Genomic DNA, 25,495 nt, shown 5'->3' with positions numbered 1-25,495 from the left:
TGTAGGGTATTTCATGCAACATGTCTACAGAACAAGGAACCCTTAATTTACTAGTCTTGTGTAAGGTTGTCTCTTTCCCATAGAATCTCTCTCTTTCTTTTTCATGGATGATACTTTAAGTAGCATACACACAGTTTATCTAATGAAGAGCACTTGTACTTTAAATCCATTTAGGCAAAATTCTAATTGAAAAATTAATTGAAAATTCTAAAATTCACGATACTTCCAAGTAAAAACAGATCAACTATATTGTACAACCTAAAGCCATATGAAATGGAATGCACATAAATTTCAATCTGATGACGGATTGTGATAATAAATTGAATAAGTATTCTATACAGTAACAATATTTATTTCATAAATAAAATACATACATGTAAATGTTAATTGAAAAAAAAGCTATTGAAGTCAAAATATATCACAGACAAAACAAGATGGATGTGTCTACACTGTTGGTTTGTCTGTCTGACAGAAGAGGGTGATATCACAGTAGTCTTTCTCACTCTGTTTTAATCACAACTTTTTGTAAGTAACAGCTTCTGGTGAATCGGATCTCATTATTCCGCCAGGCTGATGGATCAAATCCACAATAAAGCTACGGGGTGGGAATTTCTGTCCTCCAGGCTAAAATAAATAAACATGAGTACAGTCTCACCACAGTACCAAGTGGATGGGATTACATAGACCAGTAAGACTTTAAATTATGCATCCTTTCTACAGTTTTATCATAATGCTCTAATGGAATTCTCATTAAAAAAGTTAGTTTTTTAAAATCTTTACAATACAACAATTATGAAAACAATGGCTGCAGATTTGGAAACAATCTTTATTCAAAATTGTGCTAACCTGTTCTGGTGTCTCGGGTAACATGACTTCATTCCATGCTCTGTTGTATTCTCCTCTAGTCAGGGTACAGGGCAGGGCAATTCTGTCTGCCAGAGCCTAAAATCATCCAAATGTTTCATACTTGTATTTAGAATAAACAATTTCACCCTACATAATATATTAGAGTAAAAATATGTGGAGGTACATGTATATACTGCCCATTTCTAGAAACTATCATTCAGCATGTATATTTACAAAGTACAAATTAACTTGAAGGTGTACATGTATTTGCAACTAATTACTGTACAAGAATTGTGTGAAAATTAGTGAGTCTTTTTGTAAAAAGATGGTAAGATAAAACAAAATCATGTAAGAAATCATTTACATTCCCTAGGATTTATCTAACCTTGAATAACAGTGCCCTGTGGATATGGATTCCAGCTTTGATTTTTCCAATAGGAATAACATTCGATTTTAATTCAAATTTAACTTGACTCAGAGGAAGTTCCCAGCTAAAGTTTGGCAGCTGCCCTTTCTCAATTGGTCCTCCCATCTTATCAGCCACAAATCTGAAACCAACATTTACTGTATATATCAAAGAGCTCTGAAAAATCAATGCCTTCCTCTATCACTTGATTAACAAATTTGTTTATAGTACATATTTGTTTTTTCTTTTCTTTTACTTTAATTATTTATTGAAGACACAAGTTAAAATATCTTTCAAGACCTATTCAATAATTACTATACAGTAAAACACATTTATAGTGAACCTCAAGGGCCAGCAAAAGAAGATCATTATAACGAAACTTCATTATTTCCAATAAAAGTTTCATTATTTTCTTCTCATAAGGGAATGAATAAGCATGGATTTCATAATAAGCATGGTCATTATTGGCCAATAATTGACAACTATCGGTAAGACTAGCTACATGTACCACTTACTGAGAGAAAATCCTGAATTATTTCTAATTTGCTATGATTTAATCCTCACATGCCACAGCATACAGTTACTAGGCCAAAGCCCTTGTTCATGAATGGCTATAAAGCTTTTGCAGTGCATGTAACAAGCTACATGTATATCTTTCTGAGCCATAGTCCTCACATGTTCACAAATTACCCAGGTTTGTGGTAATACTGACAAGCTATAACTTGCTGAGCAAGAGCCCTGTCTTTTTCATGAATATCTAGGGTTTTAAATTACAAATTATTGAGTATTATTTCATTTATTATCTACTGTTGTCATTATTATCTGTCCATTTCATTATATGTTAACTTTATACATATGTAGCTCTGTGACTTGATCCCATGCATTGATACAAGATTTGTATTATAAAATGATTGTCAATTTACATGTCTCTTGGGACTCTTGGAAATAAAGTATTGTGTTGTATTGATTGGAAATATATATATATATTGTGTGTTTGTGTGTACAGGTATATGTACAATGTATGTGAACTACAGATTTATATTTAAAAGTGTCAGTAGATCAACATAATGCTCACTCTCTGTAACATATCTTGATAGCCCTGTGCTCTGGACACAAGAAGGATTTCCCCCCCCAAAGATATGTAGAACTATGTGATAACTTCTTCTACAGCACTGTCCCTTGGCACATCTGGCTGTCATAATCATTGACTATTATTTCATTTATCATCTATTATTGGCATCAGTATCTGCCCTTCTCATTATATGTTAACTTTATACATATGTATGTGACTTGACCTCATGCATTGAATACAAGGGGGGATATAAATTCCTTTTATCTTGCACTTTCCCCTAGTATTCATTCATAGAATTAATTTGTATTATGATATGATTGTCAATTTATATGCCTCTTTGGGCTTAAAACTGGAAATATAAATCTTGTATTGTAAGAATTGTATTGCATATCTAGTACATGACACAGAGGTTGACCCCTGACTCATTCATGAAATGCTGTAAATCTTTTTCAGTTAATTGCATATCTTACTGAGCAAGTGGTTCGACTTGTTCATGAATTGGTAAGGTTTACAGTTACTTAAAGTTTATATCTTACTAAGCTGGAACACCAACTAACTCATAAATTGCTATACAGCTTTTGACATTTGCAGATTAAAAGTTGAATTACGGTACTTGCTCCGACACATTTCAGATGTGTTCAAGAATTGCTCAGTTATGCAATTCTTGACCAGATATATAACATTAAACTCCTGATGTGGTTCATTTACCAAGAACCTAGATAACTTACTGAGCCAGAGCCCTGACTTGTTCAGCTGCTGTAGCCAACGGTAAGATCCTCTCAGTCACCTCCTCCAAATACTTCAACAGGTTTGAGTCAGTGGGTGGGTTAAATGGCTGGTTCTCTGAGGTCGCCAGCGCCTCAGCCTCTTTTTGGAGCTGGGCCTGAAGCTCCTCTTCTCGCTGTTTCTCCTCTTTTTCTTTCTGTTTAGATTTCCTACAATGCAGACAAGAAATATTTAGTAAACTGGTTAAACTTTAAGTGGTAATAGTCTGGGAATTGAATACATGCAGCCCAGATTCAAGTCCCTGAAACTTACAGAAACAAACATGCATGCAAGATATAAAATTTTATGATCATACATAATAATAATTTTGATGATTAAGAATAGACAAACATTTATTTCTAGAATCCCTCTGACATATGTGCAGTACATGGTATGAGTACATAAAATTAACTGAGGGAAATACACAACATTAATACATGTACTACAAAATAACTTGGAATAAGTAGAAAAGATGTATTGCCATTTGCCAAGGAAGAAATGCACTGAAAATTACTAGTATTTACATTTTTAAAAAGGGATTTGATATAACATGTATGATAATTTGGAATGTAATGAGCTAATGATATAGTGTTTAAGTTTTTAGGTTAAGAAAAAGAAATGAATTTAGGCTCTAACAATAATCAATATTATTTGGGATATAAATACATGTACTCAGGAAATTATACACTTTTATCAATAATATAACTAAAACTTTCTAGCGTCCTAAATGTGCTTTAAACTGGTACCCAACTGTTGGAACATTTCCACTGAACCATGGAATGAAACTGTGCACTTTGTTGACTCTGAGCTATTAAGTGAAAAATTGGGCAGAAATGCGTGAATTAAGCTGTGATTTTCATTCACAATTATCTTATCTAAGACTGTAATTCCTGATCTAGGCTGTTCATCTTATATAAAATACTCTAAGCATGAAAGAGTAACTTCTAAACTAATGACAAAGACCTCATGAATTAATAAAAGAGATTTAAAGGAAAGGGTATATGCCTATGCATATCCTGTTGCCCAATCCTAGTCATTTCATGAACAAGATATTGTACATTGTATAAGTTCAATGAAATAGTTTGATGCATGTGTTAGCAAATATGAAGGCATTATAAAATGTTTGAATTTATTTATTTTTATTACAGCCTTGATGCATTCTCAGAGCCAACATTTATATATCTATAGATGCAGTCATACCTATATACAGACAAAATTGAGAAAAAATGAACATTGAAGCTGCTAATAAAGCAATGACTACACCCAGTTACCATGGTGACACTGAGTTGTGTCTGGTTAACTGACCTATCGTTATCGTCTGGAATCATGGAGGTTCTCCTGCGACCCCTAAAAACAAACGTCTTAAAACATTCAACTAATATTAGATAACACTGGTTAACATAAGTAACTACTCTGTAAAATGCAAGGAAATAAAAGTAGTTAAGTCCGCAGTTCAGTTAAAAAAAAATCTCTATGTAAGATTTTCTACCATTATTAGAAAAACATTAAGAAACAAGGGCTTGACAAAGCTGGGCATCCCCTTGCAATGTGGGCATCTAGTAAGGTTATGCACACACCCAAGAAAGCATTACACATATACCAAAGAAAATGCACGCATTCACACACACAGTTGCAGAATTACTATATCCCCTTCACTGCAAGGGGGCAACAAAGGAATGTTTGTGTGAAGTACTTATACAAAAAAAGAGGATGAAATAATAACAAATATAAGTTTAATCATCAGCAGAGTAGGTAAGTATACTGCCAGGTACATCAATAACATACAAATGAGTCTAACGCTAATAAAAAAAAAAAAAAAATGAAATTTGTCAATCATCATATTCAATGGTAGCTTTAGATAAAGTAGTTATATCATCTCAAAAATCATCACATATTCACAATGTAAAACTTTTATAATGTGGAAAGTGTTTGTCATATACCTTGACCACAAACTTGCTACCAAAAAAATTATTTCAAGGTGAAAAGTGAAATAGGTACATTTATATATGAATGATTATCAGAGACACAACCTCTACCAAGTGTGTTCCCTCCGCGAGTGAGTACAAAACTAGAGTTATCCTCACAGCACTAATACCCCCCCCCCCCCCCCCCCCCCCCACTATAGACAAATCCAAATCTAATCATTGTATTTGAATAAACACTGTATTTTTTCTTTCTAAATGACCTTTTCTATGGTTGGCAGATCAAAATACATGCACTACAAAAACTTTTATAGCCTCAAATTCATGCAACCTTGATCTTTTTTAATGGCCTTGATTGAGGATATACAACATCACCCTCTGAACAGACAAAAATACTGCCCCCCCCCCCCCCCCCCTTCCCCTCTTATTATCTACAGATGGATGGACAGACAGACATAATCCCAGTGTACTTCTTTTACAAATTCAATTTTGAGGGATACAGAAACTATGCAGAAAAGTGTGCAGTGATAGATGTACATAAATTACATGAAGATTTTAATGTTACATTAAACACATTCTTTTCTATTTTTAACATGCACAGTAAACAATGAATGCAGAGTAAACAATAAAAAGATTTCCACACAGACAATTCATTTTAATTGTTGCTTTTTTCTGCTACCCCAAGTTGACAGCTTAATTTCAACATGCACATACAGCAGAATTTAAAAGTAGATGTGGCATGCATGCTTTATTATGTGTTATTTTGATTTTATTGCTAGTAAGGCTCCCTGGTATTGGATTTACAAGTTAAAATCATATTCCATCTAATCCAATTATCAGATTAAAACATTGTTGATTTTCTAGCTGGTTAAATAAAAATAAAAAAATCCTATAAAATCCAAATTCACAATACCGTGGTACATGCTTCAAATCTCTATACCAATTATATGCCATGTGAATAAATCATGCATAAAAACTTCTAAAATTCAAATTCTGTGTGAAGATTAAAAATTCTGTCCCAAGAAAAATGAACTCCATGCTACTTACGGTGATGTTGGACTAAAGAGGGAAAACACAGGATGGTTTTAATGAGTAGTGCAGTTCAATATAAAACTAGCTGTCTACTTCGACAAAAGAACCGATTGAGAGATGTTTCAACAACAAAAGTGTTAGTTCATGTTATGAAAGAGGAAAACAGTCTGCGTCATCTATGTGCAGGAATTATTAGCTTTTGGTGAAATCGAAATTTGAATAGCATAGGAGAACTAAATTTTTAAAAAATGCTAAGTACAATTATAAATTTGGTGTATCCACTAAAGTCAATATTGAAACCTTTAATATACTGTTCCATAGTTATAAATTATATCAATTATATTACATATCAGAATTAGCATATAATGCTTGCAAACCAATTCGTTTTGTCAAAGAAAAAATTCTACATGTTGTACGTTGTAAATATTCGTGCACATTATGAATGTTGAAATCTCGTAGAAAATAATGTTGCTTGGAAAATTTGTATATTTCTGTAACTGTTTTAAAAGTTGAAATATACAAGACCATTCAAATGCTGAAATCTTAACACAGAAAAAACAGTGAACGGTTTTAACAGAGACAGCAGAGGTGTAGCCTACCCTTTTCCCTCCCGTCCTGTCCTTGAGGATTTCCCTGACACATTGGTTTTGGAACTTTCCTTGGCCTCCATCTCCTGGGTAGAAGAAGACTGTGTGGTCACAGGACTGAAAAACACAGCAAGTTCATTTGTAAGTTCTCAGGCTTTTGTATCCATACTTGAGTATGATTATAAATATTAGATTTAGATTGATTTCGGTTTGTTGGGTTTTTTTTTGCACACAAAGTAGATTAGAATAAATGAGAAGATAAGAAACAGATTGTATCAACTGTAGATCTTAGACCTTGGAGAACATGCTCTACTGTCTGAGTTGAAAAAAATGCTTGATTGAAAGCACATTTACAGTCATAAATTTCATATGAGTCAGATAAACTAGCATGACTCCATACAACCAAACGAATCTTGGACTAAGATATAGTAAGTCATTTTGTACAAATTTATGTAAAACTCTGAATAGGCAGGTTCTACTTCAGTATTTTAAAGCCGTACTCAGCCTTTGCGTTGATGAACAAAACTGGTCGCTTGTCGTTCAGCTGTTGTTTACAGTAATCTTCTATTGACATGAATTTGGTGTTGGGTCGAATCTGTCCAGCATCATAAAAACCATCCTCTATCACATTCGTGGAACCTATAGCAATAAAGGACATGTACTGATTGAGGACTTCCAATATCTCTGTTTGAAAAGTACATGCATCCCTAAATTTTTATAATGCTTTGTTCATATCATCATTCATGAACTTCTGGAAAACTAGAAAAAGTCATACGCAAATTGGAACTTCAACTAAAATTTTCAAATTATTACTTTCATACAGATAGTATAAGTAATATACGACCTATCAAAATATGAACAATGAAATGAATACTTAGTTGTCCAGTCAGAGCATATTTAGCAGACAAGTTGGCATCTAGTAATCTTTCCAGAGCAACTTCTGCAAATGGGTTCTTTCTGGTTCCTGATACTTGGATTTCTTGTAGAAGGTCCATTCCCCTATAATAACAAAGGCGTACCATTTAATGGCAGTTGTGAGTATTCTATACCTTTTCAGATCAACTTTGATATGGAAAATAAGAGGCAAGACAAAGAGGAGAGAGAGAGAGGAGAGAGAGAGAGAGAGAGAGACAATCCAGAATATGGAACTATTTCTCACCCAAGTTTACAGATTTCAATGGCCGTGGGTTCATCTACAGCACAAACAGCTAAAGCCCAGGCTGCATTACGTCTGACCTCATCATTCCCAGAATGCAACAGCTGTACCATATTCTCTATACCTCCAGCATTTCGGAACTAAATGAAAACCAAGATAAAGAATGTGAGACTATGCTCAGGCATGATAAAGAAAAAATTCTGACGATGGCTTTTGATTGACGGCCATGTAACTACCTCAGATCTGGAATCTACGTCACACACATAAGCAGCGACAGCCAGGGAAGATTTGGCTTGCACTCTCGTGTTTCTACAACATTTGATTACCAATGTTTAATATTGTAAATGTTACCAGTACAAAATTCTATGAAAATAACATAGTGTTAATACATTTAGTTACCAAATATAGTATAATATCAAAGAATCATTTAATACAATCATGCATAGACAAAATTTTAAATTAATTATAGGATAGACTTTTAAGACTACTTGCATAAAATTCTACATATAAAGTAATGCATGAGTACAATATTAGCTATCAAACTGACATGATTTCAAATAGCAAAATAAATGATCAAGGTTCAGTTTACTAAAAAAAAAAGAGTTAAAAGACTAACTTTGATTTGAGGGGTTCCAACAGGGCCGTGACAATGCCTTTACCCTGCGCCTCAGATCTGAGCACTTCCTCTGTAGCCATGTTTGTCAGTACACAGCAGGTGTTGGCTACTGCCTCATCCCGGGGATCAGCCAAAAGATGAATCAAAGTTTCTGTTCCATTCAGGTTACTCACCTCCCTAAAAGAACCATGGACAGTATTGCAAAGTTGATGACCCAGTTCAATTATAAAACAAGTTTAGCTTTGAAACACTGCTTAGAGAGTCACGCAGCCGATGATGATGATTGACATTTTCATAATCAAAGGGAAGTTTAAAGTTCACCTACACACATTTTGTAAAATCATATGCATATTATATGTTCATTTGGTATCATCATATTCCAGGTGGGAAGAGGGTATCAGTTTCCATGAACTTTTATAAAAATCTTCTCTACTAATTTTGCTCCTGTTAGAAAACTTGCCGGAAAATTACATTTTTTCATATAAAAAGATCATTCACAGAAAAAGTGGGGACGACCGGGGAACACAGGTAGTAAAATCAAGCCCCCACCTTTCATCCTTTGTATGTTTGGCAATATCGAATACCTTCATTGTGAATTATTCATGTTTAAAGTTGAATAAAAATAAATTGAAAACACAAATATTTTTCATTGTATTTTGTATGCTGTAGACCGTATACTTTTTTTTTTTTTTTTTTTACTTTACATTTTATGCTTGAAACAAATACATTGATGTAAGGTTTTACCTTTGGTGCCAGCAATACTTTTATTTCTCACACACCACAGAAAATATGAAAGCTAATAGTGTGCTCTATCTCAAAAGTTAGATTAGGATGAAGCTTCATCCAACCTCTCCTATCCGTTCCATAAAAGATTTTCGTCTTCATTTCAAATCCATTTCCCCAAGAGAGAGAAAGAGAGAGATTTAGTTGAAAATAATGAAGAAAGAAAAAACTGATGAAAGGAAAGACTAGTAAATTCCATCCAAATACGTGAATAATGAATGCAGGGAAAATCTTGACAAATTTTCATAATATTCAATAAAATAATGTTCCATTTTGATATGCTATCAAAATTTCGTCAATATTGCATATACAATCCGTCGTAATGAGCCCTTCTCTCACTATGTGTCCAGTCTATGTGCTTCCCATGTATACAATATAGCTTGATGATGTGATCTCTAATTAGATGCTCCGCTTGTCAAACAATCTACATGTATGCAAAGATTATATAATGATTTTCTTGACCTCAAACCGCTATGCAAAGGTTGCAGTGCAAAGACACCCTAATTCTAAGAATCGGTACTCAGATTCTTATTGATTTTCTTAAATCATATTTTCAAGGTTTGCTTAAATGAACTTTTTAATAAACACTTTATTAAAGGTGTTGATTCAAACAGGAGTTTGTAAGGAATGATCTGCTTCTTGTGTCTCACTTTTTCGCAGAATTAAAATTTAACACAAGCGCACTTGAAGTTCAATCAGCCCACTGACTGACTGAATATACCATTCATCAGGAAGAAAATAAAGAAGATTCAAAGGAAACCTTTGGAAATCCTCTGTTGCTGTTCTGGCCAAGTTGTTTGATACAAGAAAAATTTTAAGTGACACTTTTCAATCAACTCCTTTTGAAAGGAGGTGTAGCAAATTATGTGAAAAAAATCTCCTTTTCTAAGACTGTGTTGTGTCAAGTTTGGTATAAATTGGCTGAGTAGTTTTTGAGAGGATTTAGGAAATGTAAAAAAAATTTCAGATAGACACACAACAGACATGAAGATAGACGGAAAATGACAAACTGCAGACAGAATATCCCAGATATTGCTGGTAGCAGGGACTTACTTGCAGTTAGAGGAGTTTCCTGTGGTGAGGTTAGCCAGGGCCAATGTGACAGATTCCTTAACATCTCCATTATCGGAGTTGCACAGCTTTATCAGGGGCTGCAGGCCTTCTGTTCACAAATATAAATTTCTGTTAGAATATGCATCAATTCTTATGTTCTTAACACTGAAAAAAGTTGAACAATCCACTGTGTACCAGTTGGACTTACTAGTATTTATCCAGACATGACTAATCGATCAGATCAGTAATCGATCACTAATCGATAGTAATCGAACACTTGTCGATTGATTACATATACTAATCGATCACTAATCGATCAAACTCTTTGGAGAGTTTGATCGATTACTGATCGATTAGTATATGTAATCAATCGACAAGTGTTCGATTACTATCGATTAGTGATCGATTACTGATCTGATCGATTAGTCATGTCTGGATTTATGTAACGCTTTGTTTTAAATGAGTCTAGGCATTGTACATACCCCACTCTCTAATGGAGTCCTTGCTGAGCAGGTTCTCTGACATGATTCCCAGAGCCTGGGCAGCTGCTGTCTGAACATCAGTGGATTCATGATTCAGCAGGTGAATCAACATCTTCTCTGCCTCCTGCTCATGCAGAATTTTTCTGTTTTCAGCTGAAAAAAATAATTTTGTTTTGATAAACATGCATTTTCAAATGACAAAATTATATACATTGTATTTTCAAATGAGAGAAAATGTACTTGCCCTTCATTTTATAGTTTTACATTATTTTGATACTCTGTACATGGTGTAGATAAAAAATAATACTATAAAAACCGAAACTTAATTAGTTGTCAGTGTAGGGTCTAAAATGTTGGATGAAGCAGTCAAATAAAAGCTCAGATAGTTATATTTTAGTTGTAACAACAAGCATTACCATATTTAATTTGTGCAAATGAAGTTCTAAAAGTATTATTATAGGAAAATGATTATACTCTTGCATGATAATATGCAATATATCTAACATTTTAATTATTCCATATTTAGACAGTTATGAAATTAGGAACTGTTATGACAAAATGATAAATTCTAGACTCCCTTTTACATAAATCTTTATTTTTATGGAATCTCATTGATTGAGGTATTTTAATTTGTCCAATTAGATACCAGAGATTTTTGTATAAAATGTGAAATGAAACATGATGGAAACCTTTATTTCAGGACATAAGTTTCAACCATCAGCCCTAAGCAGACCTAAAAGAACTAACTATCATCTACAATGGGTGTTTCATCATGTTTCGGTGCTCAGGGGCAATGGTAATTTCAAACAATGGTAACCAGAATAGGACTTTCTATAAAGGTGTAATTACCACTCCTGGCTGATCTGGCGATGGCCTTTGCAGCACACATTTTGACATCAGGAAGGGTGGGGATGATGGCCTCTCCTGGAGGTGGTTCATCTTTCTCTGACTCCTCCTTTTTACCTAAAGTATAAAATGTTAGCTCTTAAGTATGACTTTAAACAGTTTCCGACACAAAGTCATGTAGAACATCAAAGTGTGTATGCAAACAACAGAAATTCTGTTAAAAATGAAAAAAAAGTGATTACAAAACATAATTCTTAACATGCTCATGCAGTGAGGTTAATGCTCTCAAATAGTGAAATTTCATTTGTTTCAATAATGAAACTTACCAGTGGTTAATTTGCTAGTAGAACATGCAAACAGCCATCACCTGACTTACTTCCCTTTGCACTCTTCTTGGCTGCACGTGACCCAGCCTTTTTCTCTCCTTTACCAGTTCCAGCTTTTGGCTCTTCCTCAGGAGGAACTTGGTCAGTGATCAGGGCCACAAGACGCTTCAAACCTCCAGTTTCCTTCACCAACTGGACAGAACATTTAAATTTTATCACAATTTTTGTATTTTAAAGTCATCAATGTATTTTCAGTGCGGATATCTTTGGGGGAAAGCCAAGAAACAGCATACACATGACATAAAGACAATGGATAAAATTTAAAACTTAGACTGTCTGTCCACTGATGAATTGAAATAAGTACCTCCAGACTCTCCAAGTCTTCCAAGAGGTTGGAAAGAACCATAACTGCCATAACATGTAGATCATTCCATTCCGGATGAGCCACAAAGTCCACCAGTACAGTCATGGCTTCCAAATCGCGGAGGGTGGATCTATTCTCCGCTGTAAAATAGCGTGTGGAAATTAGTCAGGAAAGAAAAGATCTTACTCATTAAGTATACATGTATATCTTGCTGAGTTTAAACAAAAAGAATTGTGAATTTGCAATAAATTTTCAAACAGTGATAGCTGAAGAATTGAAGCTTACAATCTTGAGAGGCTCTGTCCAGAGCTAAGAGAGATAATTTCTGTATTATAGAAAATTCTGACTTCAGCATTTCTAACAATGGGTTGAGTCCATCAGCATCACGAATGGCAGCTCGTGATTGGTAGTCCTAGAGAATAAAAATTCTATGTAAATATAAAAACTTTATTATGGTGGAGTTTGCGTGTTAACTATAGTCTAGTGTGGAAGTTTAGTTTACGCATGTCTAATCAACTAGTGCACGCGAACGAAGTTTAGTTTAGTTCAGAAATAACAATATGGCTGTCTGCAACAAATCAGTTGTGGAATTGTCAATTTTGCAATGTAAATTTCGATGATGGCATTGAAAAATCACAGATGTACCAGCATAAATCTACAAGCTACAGCTTGTTTCTCGATAACCATGTTTTTCGGGATTGAAAATTTTCCCAAAATTATGAATCATTTAATTCAGAATAGTTTTTTTATTGCATTTATTAAGCTTGCTTTCCAGGTGGAGAACGACTGACTTCGATATCAATTGTTGCATTTTACCATGCTTTGGGCAAGATTAAATTGTAAAGCAATGACTTTTATTGGGCCTTAATGAGTAAAATTGACTAAATTACTGAAAACATGCACTTCTTTGTGATTTCTGTCATATATTCCTCAAAATATAATCTCTGTTAACGTGGTCAAACCCGGTACTTTTCATACTTTGACCGCCATCTTTGAACTAGACCGCTAGTATGTGATAGAATAGTTAGGGATTTTCGACAAGACTCGTTCACTTCCAGCAAACTACAGCACGTTCAGGTGAACTATAGCTTTACTTTTGTGACTATAGTTGGCACTTGAACTCCGTCTATAGAATCCTTCAATGTCAAAGCTAAGAATACTCATTCAAAATTATGTCTTTTTCCAAGCTAATATTTTTGTGGTCCAGAAATAATCATTTAAGTGAAAAATAATGGCATGAATAACAGATAGTGCAATTGATCAGTCATCTATGTGGCTCGGTGGTGGGTGAGGAGTTCTCAAATCACTCTACAGTTGGAGCATTAGAAGATTATCCTTAGTTTGTGGGAGAGAGTTCCACTTCACTATGTAATATAAGACTAATCCTTCTACATGTACACAGCACAGAACAAATGCCACATCACTATCATAAAATGATGTGTTACGTCACAAGTATAAACAGTATTGCATCACTAGATGCGGGACACAAAAAGTATTCTACTTGCTTCTATATCTTTACACATAAAATGTTAGAAATAAGTCCATACATGTATCTCTGGAACTGCAATTACAACTGATGTACATGAAATATGTAATTTGAAGTTCACGTACTAGGAGCATCTGTGCAAGTGCCTCCACACTGTTTTTCTGGACATCTGGGTCACTGGAACTCAGACACTTCACCAGAGCATCAACTCCTCCACTCTCAAATATCGAAGCCTTACTGCTAAACTCTGTAGCCATGTTGGATATACCAAGGGCAGCAAACTCATGTACAACTGTATCCTCTGGAAATACAAAGGCAGTATACATTTAAACAATTTGTGTAAAGATTTAATTGTATTGTCCAGCATATTCTATATGTCTACAGATTTGAATACAAATGGGCACCTGAATTTTTTATGAAAATTTTGCCCATTATTTAATTATTGTTGAAAACCCACCCTCTGGTGCAAGTAACTGAATAAATGCAGGGACTGACTCTTCTCTTTTCCTTAGAAACTTTCTGACATCAGCTGAAATTATTCAGATTTCTTGATTTAAAATAGGTAAATACATATACATATATCTTCAGTTTTTAAGAATACACATGTGAAATAATCTAACCATAGAGGGATATTCCCCAACTAAATAAATACTTACGGTTGGCAGTCATGACTCCTAAAGCCATGCAAGCATTCCTCCGTACAATACGATCCTCACTCTGCATTAACTTTAGCAAGGCTTCTCCTGCACCAAGGTCCAGCAACTGTTTTTTATTCTCATCACCTGTAAAAGTTGCTCTTTTTTTCAAATAGAATTTTTATCATTATGTACATCTTATTTTCCAAGTCAAAAAAATCCATTGAGTTGATTATAAAGGAAATGCAAGTACATGTGCTGGTACTAAATGGAAAACTTTGTATGCATATACTAAACATTTGTTTTTTGTGTCTATCAAAGCATCTTTGACCATTAATAACTTCATAGAATTTATTCAAACAAAAAAATGTATAGGTATTAAAGCTTCCTAGCTGTGAAAATTATGATACATGTACAACAAAAAAGAAAAAAAAAGAATGCTCTTTGACTTGTTAAATAATTGCATTATGAGTATCTTACATACATTTGTCAACAAATTTGTAGATGGCTTCACAGGCTTTTGACTGTACATCTTCCTCTGGACTGCTTAGCATCAGCACCACAGTTCCTGCCTGTCTGCTCTCCACTGAGATGGCATCAAACTAAAGCATGTAATGACAATCATTAGATCTTCTTCTATTGTGTAAATATATAATTATATATAACTACAAATTTCCTTTGGTGAAAAATTCATTTATGGTTCAATTTATCATGAGAACTCTCTCTCTCCCTCAATAATTTTAGTATACACCAAAGACGACTGGTCTCATTTTACTATCAAACTAGACTGACACTGTGTATGTGTACGGTACAATTAAGTTAAATATAATGTTAAACATATTACCTCGTCTTCAAACTAGAGGAATCATGAATTGAATAATAATTCAAAGCTATATAGAATCCAAGGCTATGAATGCAAATCCATTTTTCAATTTCATCTATTGCATTAGCTAATAATGTTCTGCAATCTCAATCATGTGATTGACTGAACAGCAGGATTGACTAATTAATGGTAGCAATATTTAAGTAATCACAATGAACCTAGCTGGAATGAAAGAAATCAGCTGAATTAAGTGCATGAATCTATTTTAAATGTTCTGAAAGAGACTTTTACCACATCATCTGGTGGGGGCTTCTTGTCTTCTTTTACTTTCTTGCCCATGTTTAAACCTGTAGAATTAAAACAAAAACACAATCAAACAAACAAGGTTAATCAATTCAAAAGTGTGATGGGAATCACATATGTATGTAATAATCTAAGATTCGTGCATTATAAACAAGTATGGCTTGGTGGTGATATTTGGACTGAAGCCTATAGGCCTAATTTATAAACCAAATGCAACAAACTGCATGGGTCATACTATAAAAATCAGAGGATTGAAAAATTACATGTCAAACGTGGAAAGTGATTTGGACATAATATCTGAGACAGTGGGCAAATTTCTGTGTGATATCAAACTGGCTACAGTCCATTATTGGTGATCTGATTGCCATATGAATACAGCAGTTAGGCCTATCATCATATCTGTGCGTAAGTGATATTCATTATGTCTCCCGAATTCTGTAACATTTTTAAAAAAAGAACACCTGTACATGATGAAACATACAGCTCGACTTCACACTTCCAAATATTTACATAATCGCAGTATTTTTTACCTTTATATTAGCGTTTATCTTCGATGTGATGGTCCTCGATTTACACGGCCACCATTGTGCTTTTGTGTTGTTGCTAATTGACGTCATCGATTCACGCGTACTTTATGGAAGAGACTTTTGGCGGGAAAAGTGCCCGTGATTTAAACTGTAGGCGTGTGCTGAAAAATTACACGTCTCAGCTTAAAAGATGTTGTATGTTTCTTGTGTGCAGGTATATGTATCATTCTGGATTACTGTAACAAGTTTGAAAGTCTATGTGATAGAATATTTTATCTATCTTACCATGTGTAACTTACGAAGGTGTCGTGACTGCCTCAACAATCACAAGGACTCAAATTGTCAGGTTAAATCTTTTTTTCTGATTGACTGGACAATCCTACATAAATCTGAGTACATAGTGAGAATGAAGAGAAAGGGCTCTAAAAAAAGTTGTGAAATTCAGAAATTTTTAATTTACAGGGATTTTTTACTATCTGGCCTATATGGAGCGCCAAATTAACATAAACTCAAATAATTGAAGATATCTTCAATTATTTGAAGATATCATCAATTCATTTGATTCGCGCAACAATTGAATTAAAGATCTCTTCAAATAATTAATGATATCTTCAATTCTGAATTATTGTGCGCATTAATTGAATTGATGATGGCATTAATTCTTCAGCTGAATTGATGCGCGCTTTAATTGAATTAATGATCTCTTCAAATGAATTAATGATATCAACAATTGAATTGATGCGCACTACAATTCAATTCAAGAGAGCAATAATTTATATAATGCGCGCATTAAATTAATTGATGAGAGAATTGATGCGCGAATTAATTCATTTGATGAGAGCAATAATTGATATAATGCGCGCATTGAATTTTTAAAATTCATTTGAAGAGAGCAATAATTCTTTTAGAGAGAGCAACTATATAATTAAAGATATCTTCAATTCAACATATCCACAATTGAATTAATGATGTCTTTAATTGAATTGTTGCGCGCATTAATTCCTTATACAAAAGCATTGTAAATGATTTAAAGATATCTTCAATTGAATTAAAGAGATCATCAAATTATTTATACCGAGCTCTAAATTAATTATTCCGAGCAATATTTCTACTAAATTGATGCTCTCATCAAATGAATTGAAGAGAGCAATAATTGAATTAATGCGCGCATCAAATCTATTATTGCTCTCATTAATTGAATTAATGCACGTATCAATTGAATTGAAGAAAGCAATAATTGAATTAATGCGTGCATTAAATCAATTATTGCTCTCATTAATTCAATTGATGCGCGCATTAATTCAATTGATGAGAGCAATAATTGAATTGAAGCGCGCATTAATTCATTTGATGAGAGCAATAATTGATTTAATGTGCACATTAATTCAATTAAAGAGAGCAATAATTGAATTGATGATATCTTCAAATAATTGAAGATATGTTCAATTATTTGAGTTCATGTTAATATGACGTCCATAGGCCTACAATGTTTAAAATGAAAAGGTGCTTTTAAAAGGTATTTCACAATTTAAAGGGTATTAAGCATTTTTAGCTGTGTTTTTAATGCATAAGAAGTACTACCTTATTCAGGCGGTTCCCCTCGCAAACAGATATTGTCAAAGTTCCCAAGATTGTGCCAACATTTCCCAAGGAGATTAAAAAGGTTCACACCTGAGATTTGGAGTGTAGCGGTCAGCCGGATTTGATTGCCGGTAGCCAGATAGCTCAGTTGGTAGAGCACCTGACTAGAGATTCAGGAGGCCCAGGTTCGAATCCCAGTCTGGTCCGTTGTATTTTCTCCCTTCCTGTTACAATTGGTGCCTTAGACCAACCCCAGGAACTGACAGGTGAAAATGCCTGCCAGGGGATAAAGATCCTGGGTTGATGTCTTCAGGTGTGAAGACATCTAAGGAAGGAGGAGAGTAGCGGTCAGCCGGATTCGATCGCCGGTGATCAGATAGCTCAGTTGGTAGAGCACCTGACTAGAGATTCCGGGGACCCTGGTTAGAATCCTGGTCTGGTCCATTGCATTTTCTCCCTTCCTGTCAATTTTTTGGAAAGTGTATTTTTATAACAACCCCCCCCCCCCCCCCCCCGAACGAAGTTCTGGGGGGTATATAGGAATCACTCTGTCTGTCCGTCCGTCTGTGCAGATTCGTGTCCGGGCCATAACTTCTTTGTTCTTTGACTTAGGCATACCATATTTGGCACACAGGTAGATCACCATGTGATGATGTGTCGAGTACCTTCATGAACTCTATATGACCTTGACCTCAAGGTCAAAATTAAAGGTTTTTTACAATGGATTCGTGTCCGGGCCATAACTTCTTTGTTCTTTGACATAGGCATACCATATTTGACACATGAGTGTATCACCACAAGACGATGTGTTGAGTACCTTCATGACCTCTATATGACCTTGAACTTTGACCTCAAGGTCAAAATTGATTATAGGGTTTTGACATAGTCATACCATAAGACATGGGTGTATCACCATGAGACTATGTGTCATGTACATTCATGACCTCTATATGACCTTGACCTTTGATCTCAAGGTCAAAATTATAGGTTTATGCCATGGATTTGTGTTCGGACTATATCTTCCATTTTCTTCTACTAAGGCATACCATATTTTTACACTCAGGAAAGAGGTAATTTATACCTATTAACAACACCCTTTGGGAGATAGGGGTAAGCGGGGGGTATTCTTAGTGAGCATTGCTGACAGTACATCTTGTTTAATTCTACATTGAAGGAGAATTAGGAAATTAAAAAGATAAACTGGGGGTAGCAGTGCTTGTTATTGAGCTACATGTATGTACAGTGTTCTAATCATGACCTTTTTGCACTTAAAATTGACTCAGATTTATTCAATTAAACTTGATTTGTCTGTTGCTGTCAACACAACATATGAAACACAAATCAATCATTATATAATGTGATAATGTGTTATGTTTGTACCAATGGGATCAGTATTGAATCGCTAAATACTTAGTTGTAGCATTCTGCGCAGTTGTGCTCAGGAGCTAACTTCCTTAAGTGATTAAAGCTTCATTTCAACTTAATGAAAATAGCATCTTGATAAGGAAAATATTGAACAGTAACGGGCTATTTTCTTAATTTAATACACTTTTTTTTTTTAGAAATTTGTTTCAAATGTCAACGTTTTATGTGCCTGCATAACAAATTCAGTGAAAAGCAGCCAATGCACCCCCTCCCCCCTATAAAATTTTCAAATTTAAGGGAATTCATGGTCTCTTGTTTAGAAAAATGTAAATGATAAAAGAAGCAATAATTTCTTCCACTCTTGGAGAAATAAATGACAAAATCTTTTGATTTATTGAATTACTTTTATTGAAAGAACTTACATTTTCCCTAAAAACCCTTAAAATTGAGATCACTTTATTAAATTCACCTTATTAAAAATGACAGAAGTAGTTATCCAAACCTGTATCTTGTTATTTATAACTATTTCATATTCACATATTATAAAATGTTTTTCAACATGTCTTTCAATTTAAGCTATATAAAACGAAATGTTTGTAAAAGATATATGCCCCCCGTGGTGCAAAATTGGAAAGGGTTATGCACATGCATGCATCATTTAATATTGATTGTAGTGCCAAACCAATTCAAGATATTGAGCGAACAATATCTTCCTGTGTTCAGAGTATATTGACCATGTGACATAAAAATCGATAGGGGTCATCTACTCCTTATGCTGTACCAGAGTTTGGTTTCATTATCAAGCAAATGATTCTTAAAATATAGGAGACAATATATTACTATGTCCAGTTTGACCTTTGACCATGTGACCTCAAAATCAATAGGGGTCATCTACTCCTTAACATGTACCAGTATCTACTCCTTAAGATGTACCAGTATACCAAGTTTGATATCTATGAATCAAAGGGTTCTCCAGACATGGAGAGGTCAATATATTTCTATGTCCAGTCTGACCCTTGACCTTTAACCATGTGGCCTCACATCTACTCCTCATGATGTACCATGCAGTGTACTAATTAAGTTTAATGTCTGTCAAGAAAAGGGTTTTCAAGATATTGAGTGGACAGTATCTTCTTATGTCCAGAGTGGATTAATCCTTGACCATTTGATCTGAAAATCAATAGGGGTGCTCTTCTCATAACCAGCCTATGCATGAAATATCTTTACGGTCAAGTGAATGGTTCTCAAGATATTGAGCGGACAACATGTGGTCTACCAACCAACAAGTGCAAAGCAATATGCCCCTTTCTTTGAATGGGTATGAAAATGTAATTTTGTAATAAATTGATGTTATGTATGATCATTGATGTCATGAGGCCCCATGTGCCACCATGCACGAGGAGGATAGGTGATTCCAAATATATAATATTACGGAATGTAATCCACAATGCAAATAATTTACAATTATTTTGAATGTGTGGATATTATTTATAATGATTTTCTGATTAAAACTAAAATCAAAAACTATTCTTTTATCATCTAGGCACTTATTTGTATTCTCCAAGTATGGCAAATATTGTAGACGTGTCTTTACGATTGAGATTAATGGGCAACGGCTCTGAGTACATGGTAGTTGGGGAGCAGTTGTTATTTCAAATACAGTGAAACTTCTCTAAACTGGCCGGCTCTCAGACCAGAAAAAACGACTGGTTTAGAGGGATGGCCGGTATACTGAGAATTTAGCAATTATAGATGTTATATCTCAATATTCACAAAGTAGATACTGTTCACTTTGGTCTGGTGATTTGTGATCAATTATCGGTGGAGATTAAATTAGTCCGCTTGTACCTAAAGGAAATTATGAATTACAAGAAATATTCTTGCTGAGATCATCCTAATTTTAAACTGAAAATCGATAACAGGATACATAAAGAAAACACAGAGGCCTATTATTGGAATTCATCTTACCTAAAACCTCTGTTTACATTCATCGCTTATGTCATTAACAATTTTGTTTTGACGTTTTTAAAAAGTACAGTAGTAAATATGAAATTGTAATTTGAATATTTCTTTGGAATTTTAAGTCTATGGAAACCAAGAAAATTAATCTATTTTTTAATAATTATCATTAACAGTCATGGGTTTCTTCTTATTTAACTACCAATATATCCATACCATAGTATGATGAAACAATATGGAGTTTGATACTGCATTCATTCAATATGTTCCTAATTGTTTTTTACATTTTATACTGAATTTGGAAGGGTCTCTTGGATTAGCTAAGTGTCAATTAACACCCTTGACAGCACAGGTAAACAATAGAAATTAAAGAGGCCACTGGTGTTTTTCACACCTCCAGTTGATAATTTCCCACCTGGCTCAGTCAATTTGCACACCTGGACTATCTTGATCAACCTCTGGCCAAAATTTTCTTGTCTTCAAAAAGTGGCCTGTATGTTAAGGGTAAATTACACATGTTTGTTAACAAATGTACTTTAAAAAGTGGCTGATGTCCGGTTTTCAGGGGTGGCCGGTTTTGTAAGACTTTCTTTGTAAGGAAATGTTAAGATTTCTGCCGGGACTTTGAAAATCGACCGATATTCAGGGAGAACCGGTTTTCTGAGGGGCCAGTTTGGAGAAGTTTCACTGTATAGTTTGAATAGGTGATATTACCTTTTCCAATGGGTAATACATGGATTTTTTAAGGTCTGTAGGGGGTCGAAATAAGGCCCCATTCCCAATGCTAAAAAGCAGGTATTTCCCCTAATTTTTGCTTTGAAACTCCCAAACAATGACAACAAATCAAGCAGGGTAGCCTAATTGTTCATAAATCTTCTTCACAGGCCCACAGATTACGATTTTTGCTTCAAAATTGTTAAGTAAACCTAATTTTTTGCTCTCGCTTATTTGAATAAGGTAAGCTAAATTGAAAGTTAGGAGTTCGATTATACCTAATGCACTCTGGATTGGTTTTCTCCCTACTTTTTTTGCAGGAAACATTTTCCCAATTTCAAGTTAAATGTTGCTATTTTTCCCCAATACGCCGGTTTCGAGATGCGTCCAAGTAGATACGTCCAAGTTATTTCCCTTTAGAAAACTCTTGTACATAATAAGACATGTAACAATTTGTTTACATGCAGGAGTGGAACAAAAATTCATCACTGCATGAGTGAATCTGCTCAGTAAGTGTCTTGTACACAGTTTCATCACCCAAATTCGACTGATGCACAATCTAAGTAAATGATAGTATTCAGGAAATAATTAAATACACAGAATTATTATTTATATGTTTCATTGCTCGTATATATCATATCCAGGATATTACATGCAAATATGACATTGTTTTTGTTTCCATTTTAGTAAAGTATTTCTTTTGATAATATTTTGTATTTCCAACATTTACATATTCAAAGAGAAGCCTCTTTTAATACATTTTATCGTCTGCTGCACTGACATTAGGTCCACTGTCCCACTTAGTATCAAAGTTCCACTAAATGCACCTCCTACACAGGAGAGTTCTTATCTCAAAACTTGCGTATAATGGAAAGGCCCAGGCCCTTGAAATCAAGACCTTTAAAAAACCCTGTAATATCATTTATTCAATTAGAATTGGTTATATCAACTATTTCAATAGGTGTTACACTGTAATACCTCAAAATGGTAATTCTATACGTGTTATCTGATTGGTCTAGACAGTCACATGCAAGGGAGCATAAAACTTCATATTTCTCCCAAACATTTTATTTTTGGCTGGGTTGCACGCAACGTGCAAACGGATTATGGAATGATGAATGAGTGGCGGGCGTCCCTGTAATAGTGAGGGTACCTACTTTGTGTAATCATGAACTCCTCTCGCACCTCTAATTTAACATTCCTTAAACTTTGTACATTTGTTATGGATATACATTGAAGATGTGCATGTGTCTTTTTGAAAGTGATCAGACATTCTTTTAAAAAGGTGTATGTAATAGAACTTTGTCATTTTTAGCTCACCTGAGCCAATTAAGGCTCAAGTGAGCTTTTCTGATCAAAATTTGTCCATAATTGTCTGTTGGCATAAACTTTTTCACATTTTCATCTTCTTCTCCAGAACCACTGGGCCAATTATAACCAAACTTGGCACAAAGCATCCTTGTGTGAAGGGGATTCACTTTTGTTCAAATGAAGGGCCATGCCTCCTTCAAAGGGGAGATAATCATAAAAATAGGGTGGTGTCATATAAAAGTCTTCTTCTCAAGAACCACTGGGCCAGAAAAGCTGAAATTTACATAAAAGCTTCCTGACATAGTGGAGATTCAAGTTTGTTAAAACAGTGGCACCCGGGGGTAGGATGGCACTTCACCTACTGCTGGTGATGTCTCAGTATGATTGAAAAATTCTCAAATGGACATAAATAAAACCAAATAAATTTAATATTAAATGATTATTTATTGTGCATGTAATGATGGAGTATTATAACTAATCATGATGTGTTTAGATAGCCCACCTGAGCCAGAGGTTTGATTGAGCTGAACTGATAAAGAGTTGGTTTGAATCTGCTCCCATGAATCTGTCCGTCAACTTTTCATTATTTCAAATTGAAGCAGGATTAAACATTTCAGAAGAACATCTTTAGTACATACATGCAGGTAAGGTGGCAGATTGACCAATCCTCAGTTAGAGCACCTGACTAGGGATGGGTCCTGGATTTGAATGCTGCTCATTGACTAGCCAATGAGTTTATAGTTGTACCTCTTTCTATGGTATTGGCGTCTAATAAAATAACTCACATGGAGGGTTATAGAACCTTGTGAAAGAGAGAAAGGGGAGAAATGTAGTGGTGCAGTGGAAGATGGACTGCAGACATTGACCTGGATAGCTCAGTGGCTAGAGCACCTAACTAGTGATGAGGGGGTCCCACATGTTTTCCAGTCCAGTCACATATATTCAAGTCATTGGAATAATGCCCATTATAATTATTATCATTCTCTACCCAGAGTTCTGTGCACTACGGGCAATGAGTGAAGTTTTCGTAATGCGCCCTCTGGTGAGAGATGTATTGTTTTTGTACTTTCTGTCTGTTCGTCCGTCTGTCACAAAATCTTGTGAATGCTTCTTCTATATGGGTTATCGGATAGACTTGGAACTTTGAACAATGCTTCATTGCCATATGTAGATGTGCATACTGATGGAACGGGAGGATCCAATTATTTTCCAATATTTTATAGTGGATCTAAGAGGGGTGGAGGATGTAAAATGGCTTTTGAACACTTCGCCTCCAGTATGGCTTATCTGGTAGACTTGAAACTTTGTACAATGCTTCATTGCCATTTGTAGATGTGCATATTGTCAAGACAGAAGGATCCAATTATTTTCCAAAAAGTTATAGTGGATCCAATAGAATTCTCCTCCTATATGGCTTATCTTTAAACTTTTTATTGTAACAACACTTCATTGCCATTTGTAGATGTGCATATTGTAAGGACGGGAGGATCCAATTGTTTTCCTTAAAGTTATTATAGTGGATCTGAGATGTGGTGGGTGTTAAATAGTTTGTGAACACTTCTCCTATATGGCTTATCGGAGTTCATAATGTCCGTGTTCCTGCTCATGCTGTATCCTCCATACCATGCAGTACATTAAGGGGAGGAAGTTTCATTTGAAGCACTTCCAATACTTGGGGAGCTGGGGAGACATTTGTTTTTAATAAAAATAATCTCTTGTTACTGTATGATACAGATGTTGATATCAATTAAAAATTTAAATTTTGATTAATAATGACACATTCTTAATTCATTTGTGACAAATTACAAAATAATGTGAACATTTTTTTCATTTTAGTTTTGGATTCTGTGAAATACCAGGGCATTACTAAGAAAGACAACTGTGTTATTCATGTCTGAACATTAAAGCAGAGGAGGTATTTATATGTAGAAATTGTGTTTTAATTTGTTTCATTCAAACATAAAATAATTTAAAATAATAGCAACATACTTGTTTTAGTGAAAGAAGTGCTGATCTGCTTGCATTTACTTAAATGTACATATATAAAGATATGTTTTTAACTTGACTTCTTTCTGTGATAATTACACACATTAAAGCAAACTTATAATATTTACACAAAAGTGCAAAACATCATTATTCTTGTACAGTCCTTTTGTATTGTGTTGTGTACATTCTTCTAAATGCTAAGTGAAGTGGGGGATGGGGTAAAAAAAGTCTTTGAAAGAGTGAAAATCGTGCTTGGCTTATGAATACCTTTTCCATTGGTATCAGTAGAAATAGTAAGCATGAATTTTTAGATAAGAAGATGTTCTAGTACATTTATGATAAATTGATTTACTTTCAAAATAGTGACAAATAAATGACACAACTTCTATTTAAGTTTTAAACATGAAACATTGAGATTTAAGCAAAGATGATCTGTGGAAATATAATCGGAGTTCTTGAAGATGTTAACGTCTTAAACTTATGAATGTGTGTAATGGTTCAAATTTTCAATTTTCTGATTAGAAAAGCAATTCCTAAAATGAAAACGCC

The 25,495-nt window shown here is 34.4% G+C and overlaps 1 protein-coding gene across 7 annotated transcripts; it reads right to left on the bottom strand.

Annotated features, from left to right (window-relative positions):
• Positions 1–336: 336 nt before the first annotated feature.
• Positions 337–16,186, bottom strand: LOC125681169 (armadillo repeat-containing protein 3-like). Of its 7 annotated transcripts, none has more exons than XM_048921124.2 (24): positions 16,034–16,186; positions 15,492–15,547; positions 14,862–14,979; positions 14,399–14,524; positions 14,200–14,271; positions 13,868–14,043; positions 12,542–12,668; positions 12,257–12,396; positions 11,934–12,084; positions 11,570–11,683; positions 10,721–10,873; positions 10,239–10,347; positions 8,403–8,579; positions 8,023–8,095; positions 7,790–7,926; positions 7,505–7,629; positions 7,131–7,269; positions 6,643–6,747; positions 6,059–6,070; positions 4,395–4,436; positions 3,053–3,259; positions 1,232–1,394; positions 847–942; positions 337–624 (listed from the first exon to the last, which is right to left on the bottom strand). In XM_048921124.2, the coding sequence occupies exons 2-24, from the start codon at positions 15,537–15,539 to the stop codon at positions 514–516; spliced, it is 2,721 nt and encodes a 906-aa protein (XP_048777081.1). In that variant the 5' UTR covers positions 15,540–15,547; positions 16,034–16,186; the 3' UTR covers positions 337–513. The 7 variants fall into 7 exon arrangements, with proteins under 7 accessions (XP_048777081.1, XP_048777082.1, XP_048777084.1 ...); XM_048921125.2 differs by having other exon boundaries at positions 11,943–12,084; XM_048921127.2 differs by lacking the exon at positions 4,395–4,436.
• Between the last annotated feature and the right edge of the window lie 9,309 nt (positions 16,187–25,495).

Source organism: Ostrea edulis, chromosome 2 (assembly GCF_947568905.1).
Source record: "Ostrea edulis chromosome 2, xbOstEdul1.1, whole genome shotgun sequence".
Classification (NCBI taxonomy): domain Eukaryota; kingdom Metazoa; phylum Mollusca; class Bivalvia; order Ostreida; family Ostreidae; genus Ostrea; species Ostrea edulis.
The sequence above is the reverse complement of the archived record's forward strand: the minus strand, read 5'-3'. Positions and strand labels throughout refer to the sequence as shown.

Excerpts from the sequence above, each read along its gene's own strand:
- LOC125681169 (XM_048921124.2), bottom strand. The coding sequence starts at position 15,539 with ATGGGCAAGAAAGTAAAAGAAGACAAGAAGCCCCCACCAGATGATGTG. Across the intron at positions 8,096-8,402 it reads TTGGAACCCCTCAAATCAAA|AAACACGAGAGTGCAAGCCA; the intron begins GTTAGTCTTTTA and ends CAAATGTTGTAG. Across the intron at positions 7,270-7,504 it reads TGCTCTGACTGGACAACTAA|GTTCCACGAATGTGATAGAG; the intron begins GTATTCATTTCA and ends TTATTGCTATAG.